Source organism: Eulemur rufifrons, chromosome 19 (assembly GCF_041146395.1).
Source record: "Eulemur rufifrons isolate Redbay chromosome 19, OSU_ERuf_1, whole genome shotgun sequence".
NCBI classification, from domain to species: Eukaryota; Metazoa; Chordata; class Mammalia; order Primates; family Lemuridae; genus Eulemur; species Eulemur rufifrons.
In genome coordinates, this window is record NC_091001.1 from 20,002,815 (window position 1) to 20,012,430 (window position 9,616).

Genomic DNA, 9,616 nt, shown 5'->3' on the forward strand with positions numbered 1-9,616 from the left:
ACTATGGTCAATCATTGCAGAATTGCTCTTTCCCTCTACCTTCATCATGATCACCTGGAAAAATTCCAGTCCTGGTTAAACCCCACTGCTGTTTGCTGACTCCATGCTTGCACCAGGACAGCTGAATTTGATCAATTGAAATCTTCCAGTTGGTTAGGCCAAAACCTTAGAATCATCTGTGATCTCACACTCTCACCCTCCAAATCCAACCTATCAGCAAGTCATGTTGGCTATATCTTAAATAAATATCCAGACTTCAACTACCTCTTACCATCTCCATTCCTTCCATATGATTAGGTCACTCTCAGCTCTCACCTGAATTACTACAAGTGCCTCCTAACTGGTCTCCCTCTCTCACGCTTGGCCTCTCTGTACTTAACAAGAGAAGCCATAGTAATCCTTTCATAAGACAGATCACACCACCCCTTTGTACCAAGCAGCCCAGTGGTTTCCCATCTCACAATAAGTCCAAGCCCTTATGATGGCCCCCAAGACCCTTACTCAATCACTTCTAACCTCCACTTTATTTTTCTATTTAGCACTTATCACCTAATATACTGTGTGTTTATTTTGTGAGCTCCAAGACCACAAGGATTTCTTTCACTGCCATATCCCGAGAACATACATAGTTTCTGGAACATAATAAGCACTCAATAAACATTTGCTGAATGAATTAATAACTAATCACTTAAAGTGATAGACATGCCAAAGACTATTCACATTTTATTTTTTATTTCTTTTATTTTTTTCAGAGACAGGTTTCACTCTGTCACCCAAGCTAGAGTGCTGTGGTAGGATCATAGCTCACTGCAGCACCGAATTCCTGAGCTTTAGCGATTCTTCTGCCTCAGCTTCCTGGGTAGCTAGGACTACAGGCGCTGTACCACCATGTCTGGCTAATGTTTTAATATTTTGTAGAGTTAAGGTCTCGCTATGTTGCAAAGGCTGGTCTTGAACTCCTAGCCTCAAGCAATTCTCCCACCGCAGCCTCCAAAGTGCTGGGAATACAGGTGGCTTGCATCTACCTACCCCAGTAATTATTCACTTTTCAGTTTGGAAGGTATTTCAATGCTATACATGTGTTACTATGAAAATTCAAAAGCAATCAACTTCTCTTAATTTAAAATTTGCCTTAATTCAGACAGAAATAAAACCGTTATTTACTAATCTTTAAAAGTTTGTGCTGAGAAAAATACTATAAAAAGGGCTGATGGGCATATTTAACCTACTCAAAAGAATAAAAAAACCTTTACTATACTGTAGAAGATGTGGAAAAAAAATAGAATAAAAATCCAAGTGTTTTAGTCATGCCTATACAATTGACATGCTGATTCCAAATAATTCTTATCTAGCCTTAGAAAATCCTTAAGAATGAAGGGAGGAACGTTGTCTTTCTTGTTCACTTGGAAGAGGAATCAGTATTTAGTGTGCACATATAAATATTTATTTGAATAAATGAATGTTCCAGTAAACAATATCATTAGTTAAATGATATTTCCTCTGGGTCAGGGATTCAAGGGATCTTAACAACAAGCACAAACTTGAAAAGTTATTTATTTCAACCTTGCTCCCAGTGCTGGTATACCTTCTGTAATACATCACCAGCAAGAGGTCTTTGGGCCAATATTTATACACTTTCAAAAAGAGAATATTCCTTTTTTTTTTTTTTTTAGAGGCATGGCTCTGTCACCTAGGCTGGAGTGCAGTGGTGAGATTATAGCTCACTGAGGCTTTAACTCCTGGGTTCAAGCAATCCTCCTGCCTCAGCCTCCCAGGTAGCCAGCACTATAGATGGCACCACCATGACCAGATAATTTTTTAATGGGGGGTCTCGCTATGTTGCCCAGGCTGATCTTGAACTCCTGGGCTCAAGAGTTCCTCCTGCCTCAGCCTCCTAGTCGCTGGGATTTCAGGTGTAAACCACCACACCCTCCATTCCTTTTTTTTTTTTTAAATGTTCCTTTTTGTTTGAAAACAAACATATACTTTCTTTTCCAGAAATGAAATAAGTTTCCTGTAGTTTAACCTTAAGTCCTAGACTTGCCATCTGGAGCAAAACAAAAGTCTACATATACTTACTTCTTTCTTCCCAGTGATAGCCCTCCAAAAAGTTGAAGATCATTTCACATTCTCCTAAGTCTCTATTTTCCACTTAATATTTTCAGGTTTTTCAGCATCCTAGTAGCCCTCCTCTTTCAAGCCTAAATATTTCAATATATCTCCTTAAAATATGGTCTCCAAAACCAAGTAAACCATTGCAGAGATTCGAGAGACATTTTAGTCTTGACACCATCCCAAAATAAGAACTCCTATAATACTGCATTAGTTAGTTAGAAGTCCTTTCATATTAATTCATATTGAAATGGCTAACCTCTTAGACCATTCTTGGTCTTGCACATATGAACTTGAGCAGTTCTTTTGGACATTATGTGTAGACCTTTACGTTATTACTATTAAATGCTGCCAAATTAGTTTATGGGTTATGTTTTATGAGTTCATCATAGAATCTCCCTTTGTTTCTCCCATGGAGCCCATGATCATCCTCTGAATACTTAATAATTCCCTTTCAACTAAAATCAGATCAGAAACAGTCCTGTAAAATAAGCCAGGAGGTTCTCATTTTCTTTCTTTTTAACTTTTCTCTTTTTGAGCATCTCTTTCAGATAAATGAGATAATATCCTCCCCATGTTCTTTTATTTGAAGATGACCTGGATTTATCACCAGTCTAGTAAGGTGCTTAAAAAACAATTCGTCCTACTATCTAATTACTGCCAGAAAAAAGGCTACATATCAACTATTCTAAATTCAAAGTAATTAGTTTTTAGTAGATAATTTTTCTTTAACTGACAATTAAATTCTACAATTTTCTTCATTCTAGTTACTTAAACGTACACTGGTAATGAGTTTAACTTGTAGGACACTCCCAGATGTTACACAGCTTCAAACTAGATGTGCTGTGGATGATCTGGTCTGAAGGTCTGTTGTTGTCATTTGGTTTGATTCTTAATAGCTGAGGGCATGGTTAGCTACATTTTAATTTTTTATCAATTAAAACTATCACCCCCTTAAGGAATAAACTATGGTGTTTTGATTTGGAAATATTCAAAATTATTTTCTGAGGAGAATCTTAACTTTACCTCTGTGTACTTCCTTTGGGTCACCTCTAAGAAGAGTTGGTGGCCTCCTGGTCAAGTTTCAGTCCCATTCAAGCTCCTCATTTTTCACAAGATGTCCAGCCCACTCTTTGAACATGCTGTTCCCATGAATAAATCAAGCTTCCTTCCCACGGCTAATTTATCTTCATCTTTCACACTTACAATACTATAACAAAATGATCTAAGTTCCATGCAGAAAGAGACCTTTGTTTTGTTCTCTGATGTACTCCAAGTGCCTAGAACAGGGCCTGGCATGTGGTAAGCCCTCAATAAATGTGTCTGAAAAATTATCAAACTCTCCCCTTGACCACACTTCAGGGCTATCACTGGTCCTTCAGAAAGCAGAAATATTAATAAAAATGGATTAAAAGAATCCACTGCATAACTTGTATATTTAATTGACTGTAAATATTCATGGTGACTTATCATTTTCATTTCAAATAAATAAATCAAAATGAACTTTTCCTCTCTTAAGGATTAGAACAACATCTTACCCATCTTTACTACATCTTTCCCACTTACCAGAATATTTTCTAGAAAAAAGTAGGTGCTCACAAGTCTGGTGAACTGAACCCTGCCTCAGGGGTTCCAGGGCTATTCACCTTCAGGTCTCAAATTGGATGCCATTTTCTCTGCTAAGTCTTCCCGGGCCCCTACATCGAGGGGATGGCTCTATGTGTCAATGGAAGTCTCAGTGTTTCCCATCTGAGCACAAATACAGTCTGTCTGTTTTAACTATTTCCTCCAATAGGCTATAAAGCTATGAGGATATAGGGCAGGTGACTGGGCATCTATCTGATACAGGTCACTATTGTTTCCCAAAGCCTTCATTTCCACTGGCAACAAGTAGATACTATTTGATGACTGATGTGTCTCTGCAATACATGGAAAACAAAGAATGGCTGTATTTTAAGCACTAGTTGAGAAATCATATCCAACATACCATTGCTTAATATCTTTCAAAAGTTTCGTTATGGAGAACTGTCAAGACCTATGGGACACATACTCTTCCAAAACCTTCCTCTAAATTAAACCAGATTATCAGTGTCTTGAACCTAGATCAGGTAATACAGATAGCACCAGCCATTAGAACTACTTCTACTGAAATGGGATTCAGGAAAGTTGTAAGAACTACCCCTAAGAAATTAATCACTTTTACCACAAAGATATTGTTCAGCATATAGTCTTTCCAAAAGAATACATGACAGGTTATTCTTTGTCAGTTGTTTGGTTCAAATAAACAGTTTGTTTTAACTTTATAGATGCAATGACAGTGTTTTTCTCAAGTTAGCTGCTCAGTAATCTTAAAAATCAAATTTATGGGTGTCTGTATAAAGCATCTGATGTGCATTTTGTGTACTCATTCTAGTCTCTATCTTATTTAAGTTCATTACTCTTATTTCCCATTCTCATCTTTTTTCCTTACTTTAAAATGATTTTCTTATTTTGTTTATACATTTATAAGCCACCATAAATCATTAAGTGACTTATAAGTACAGATTTTCTTTTACTTTAGTAACTCTTTGCGAATGCTAGTACTGTTCCCTAACTATTAGGCTCTCCAGCAGAAGGCAAGCGCTCCTGATTTGTATTAACTGGGACCTTGGAGAAGTCACTTTAACTCTCTGTGGTTTCTTAAAATGAGAATAAAAAATAGTACTCACTTCATAGGAATAGTTATGAATTAATATATGTGAAGGGCATAGAACTATGCCCAACACATACTAACTGCTATGTAGATATCAGCTATTACCATGTTTATTATTACCCAATGCACTGACTAAAATGATAAATAGGACAAGGAATGCCACTAATCCTACTCTGACATTGATCTAACAACTAATACTATAGTTTATGCTATTTCTAGACTTTGTCAAATGCCTCGTTAAAGATAATAAACATATGACATTCTTCGACTGGCTAAAATACATAAACTTCCTGTTTACGTAAACAAAATAGTTAAGCATCATAAATGATGTTTATATTAATCTAAAGGCAAGAATTTCTTGGAACTAGAGAGGTGATTTCATGGAAGATGGATGCTAAAGGACAAAGGGAGCTAACAGATTCATTAAAAAAAACTAAACTGAAAAATCTAGTTAAATTACTCAGTCATAAACTTTTTAGGAGTCTTAAAATTTTTTAAACAGTTTGACAATTCAAAACTATTTTAAAATCCCATTAAAAATAAAACCTCCATAATAACCAAAAGTAACAATAATTTTATAACACTTAGGGATCTATGGCAAAATAGAAGAAATACAGGATAAGAAAAAAGAAGTAGGCTCACTCCAGGCTTTACCACTTCCTGGATATTTGACTTTGGGCAAACCATTTACCTCTGAAGTTCTATGAACTGCCTACGGGTCATTACTGGTTTATTAATTTTGAATTCTCTTAACAAGGATGCGGGTGAATCACAACTAACTAGCTGGGCTACTGTGAGAATTAAATGAAATATATATTTTAAAAAGATCTTAGCCAACTGTAAATTGTAATACAAATAAGATACTGCCATTAAAAAAGGTAGGAATCCTCTTTAACAATCCATTTGTATTCTAACACTATACTCTATCCTCACTTAGACTTTTTTCTAGCCTTAATACTATTTACTTATAAAAGACCTCACTTTCACAGAAGGAATGCACTTTCAAGGCTTTAGGCTCTTTTAGAATCTAGCTACACAAGGTAACTGGCATAGAAAAAGGCAGATGGCCACACAGATCCCAGTTACTTCACAGACTGGATTCTAGGTAACATATGCCCAAATTGCCAAGGTAGGTAGGCGAATGTGGGTCCATATGCGATCTAGTTCTAACTTCATGTTTGTTTGGTTAAACTGTCAATGCATCCAACAGCTAATGCAATAACAGAACCTGCGTCCTTAAGGTGAAATGTGATCTTCTAGGTCCTTAAGTGCGGCCTTATGCCTGAATCCAAATTTTGCAGAACAAAATTCTTTTATTAAAAGGGGTGCAGCAAAGAAAAACGAAGGTTTTCTTGTCTCCTTTGGTGCTTAAAAAAAAAAGAATCTTGAAATCAGAAGGCTACAGGTTTCCCACCCCTGCATGGGCTTCTTCAATTTCGTTACTCTAGAATATGTCTGAATATAACTTCAACTAGAACTTGAATGACCTATTCTACCTGAAATTCTCTGTATTGTTGAATACACATTAGTGTCCCAGTAGTAGGGCATGCAAAATCTAACAACTCCAGAAAAACTAAGCAGTGTTAATGAAAACTACATTTTCTTTGGCTTTTCTTTAAGCTGTCATGTGTGAAGTGATAATCCAATGGTGCGCACACCATCTCACGTAATCCATCCCAACAACCAGCAAGCAGGCGTGTTACCATTACTATTTTACAAACATGTCTGTTTCACCTTTCGCCGGGCCTCTTACATGTCTGTGCTATTTCCACTAAATTGGCCTGACTCCACTGGGCACACCAAAAAACTCTCCTCAAGGCCTGCAAAATAGCATGCCTAAATTTTACTGACTTTCAACATCGTTTCAATCACCCTCTCTTTCATCGGAGGCCATCAGTCTGCTTAACAGTGAAAAGGTTTGGGGTTTTTTTAAAGCGTAAGTACAGAAGCGACACAAGAATAGAAAACTTAGCAGAAGACAGAGCAGAACAGGATTCAACTGCCTCTGCCCCCTCTGGCTTAACGTCACAATGACATTTACTAGAAAGAGGTTTTGAAACTCGTCCCAGTGGCAACTGGTTATTGCTTGCTGTACATCTCCTGTCGTCCACCTTGCAAATCCGCAAATCCACACAACTCCGGGAACTTTCTTGATCGTTCAGGGTTCTTAATTCAAAACTCAAGTCCAAACTTGAGGAAACAACTTACGTCATTTTACAGGGTTAAGTTTTCCTCAGTGTCTGATTCCAAAAGTTTGCACTCACTTTGGGGAGGAGGCCTAAAGAAGCAGTCTACTGACAACTTCGCCTCGGGTGAAGCGCCTGGACAAAGAGCGAGTAAACGCGGGAGCAGGAGAGAAGGGCGAGCGAGTTGTGCGGGATTTGGCCCGCGCTCGGACCGGCTGCCCAGCGGGGGGGGGAAAGCAAGCGCAAGTGTGAGAGAGATCCGAGCCGGACCGGGAGGCGCGCGAAAGGGGGCTGCCGCGGAGGCGGCAGGAGCCCCGGGAGGGACGCGGGAGAAGCGGAGAGCCGGCTCGCACCTGAACCCAAGGGGCGGATCCAGTCCCAGTTGATGGACGAGCTCTGGGAGACCCCCACGTCCGTGGGCGGAAGCAACAGTTCCTCGTCTACGGCCACGGAAGGGGAGGCCGCGCCGGCCTCCCCGGCAGCCTCCAGCAGCCTCACGGCGCTGCCCGGGGCGCCTTTCCGCCGGTGGGCCCAGGCGATCCGCGGCAGCAGCGGTTCCCGCTCTTCATCCTCTTCTTCCCCCTGGCCCCCGCCGTCAGGCCGGTCAGGCTCGCAGGGCTCCGCCATGGGCTCCCTTGGCGCCTCCCGCGCTGAGACCAGATCAGAGAGGCCAAGCGCTGGAGTCTGGCCTCTGCATGGCGGGGAACGGGAGCGGCCAGGTCGGACCAACGCCACCTCACCAGCTCACTGGCCGGCTAGGCAACAGCCCAGTGGTTGCCCCGCCCCGCCGCCGGCTTCGCCCCACCTCGCGCCTCGGCTCGGCGCCAGCCGCGCGCCTGCGCAGAAAGGCTGGGGCGGGGGGGCGGGGGGGCGGGGGGGCGGGGGGGCGGGGGGGCGGGGGGGCGGGGGGGCGGGGGGGCGGGGGGGCGGGGCCGCCACCTGCCTCTGAGAGCCTAGGAAAACGCCAGGCAAAGCTAGTGTTGGTTCTTGTGGGGTGAGGGAACGTGGGTAATTTCCATAGAAATGCCCTCTTCTAACCTAAGTAGGCCTCTCACTCCGCTACAGAATTCTCCATTAGAATTTACCACAATCTATAGGTACAGATTTAGTTGTATGACTATATTTTTTTCCTCCCCTAGAAGTCCCTAAGAGCAGGAACCTTGTCTTTGTTCAGATGGTGGTAATTTGTATATTCTTTTTTTCTGATTAATCTAGCAGGAGGTTTATCAATTTTAAAATCTTTTCAAAAAACCATCTTTTGGGTTTGTTGAATTTCGCTCCTTATTGCCCATTTGGGTTTTGATTTCCTCTTCTTTCTCTGGTTGCTTAGGGTAGAAGATTACATTATTGATTCTAGAATTTTCTACTTTTAAATAGAAGCATTTAAAACTATGAGTTGCCCTCTAAGCACTGCTCTAGCTGCATACTACCATTTTTGATATGTTGTGCTTCCATTTTCATTTAATTGAAAATAGTTTTTAATTTCTCTTATGATTTCTTCTTTGACTCACTTCTTTGAAGTGTGTTAATTTCCAAATATTTAGGGGCTTTCCTAGATATTGGTATTTCTAGTTTAAGTCTATTGAGGCCAAACAAGATGTTCTAAGATTTCAGTCTTTTAAAATGTGTTGAAACTCATTTTGTAGCTCAGCATATTATCTACCTTGTGAACATTTCATGTACACTTTAAAAAGAATGTGCATTCTGCAGTTGAGTGGTTCTGTAACTATCAATTGGTCTTATAAATACCAATTCAGTTAAGTATTGATAATATTCAGATCACTGTATCCTTATGGATTTTTTGGTCTAGTTCTATTACTAAGAGGAGGGTATTACAATCTTTTTATTTATGACTGGGGATTCATCAATTTCTTCTTTTAGTGTGGTGAGTTTTTGCTTCATGCATTATGAAGTTGTGTTGTTAGGCACATACACGGGATTTTTATATCTTCAGTTAGACTTTATGTTTTCCTAATGATTTGACCTTTTAAAAAATTATTATTATGAACCGTTCCTCCCTATCTCTGTAAATACTGCTTGAGTATTAATAGGCTTGAGGTCTATTTTGTCTGATACTAATATAACCACTCCACCCCTCTCAGGCTTACTATTTGCTAGGTAAGGCTTTTTCCGTTCTTTTCGATTAATTTGTATCATTGTATTTAAAGTGTATGTATCTTTTGTAGATAGCTTATGTCTGGTTCTTGACTTTTTTAAAATCCAGCCTTATAATTGAAGTTTTTAGTCCATTTACATTTAATGTAATAATGCTATGGTGAGATTAAATCTATTATTTTTCAATTTCTATTCTATCTGTTTTATCTTTTTGTTTTTATTCTTCTGTTCCTCGTTTCCTGCTTTCTTGGAGTTAATCCAGTATTTCTGATTATTTCATTTGAATTCCACTATTGGCTTTCTGCTTTACCTTTTTACATTAAATTGTAGTAGTTATGCTAGGGTTCACAATATGCATCTTTAAATTATCTCAGTGTACTGAGAGCCCAGAATGTATTGCATGACATAAAATTTAAGAACCTTGCGAAAGTATAGTTCCATTTATCTCCATTCTTTATGTTATTGTTGTCATATATAATAGACCTACATATATTTAAATATAATGAATAAT

The 9,616-nt window shown here is 39.4% G+C and overlaps 1 protein-coding gene across 1 annotated transcript in view; it reads right to left on the bottom strand.

Moving 5' to 3' along the window:
• PI4K2B (phosphatidylinositol 4-kinase type 2 beta) overlaps positions 1–7,708 on the bottom strand; it is a 29,466-nt gene extending 21,758 nt beyond the window's left edge. The window contains exon 1 of the mRNA XM_069494424.1: positions 7,344–7,708. Coding sequence (XP_069350525.1) covers positions 7,344–7,617 — 274 coding nt within the window. The 5' untranslated portion in view covers positions 7,618–7,708. The remainder of the gene's footprint in view (positions 1–7,343) is intronic.
• Positions 7,709–9,616: the final 1,908 nt, after the last annotated feature.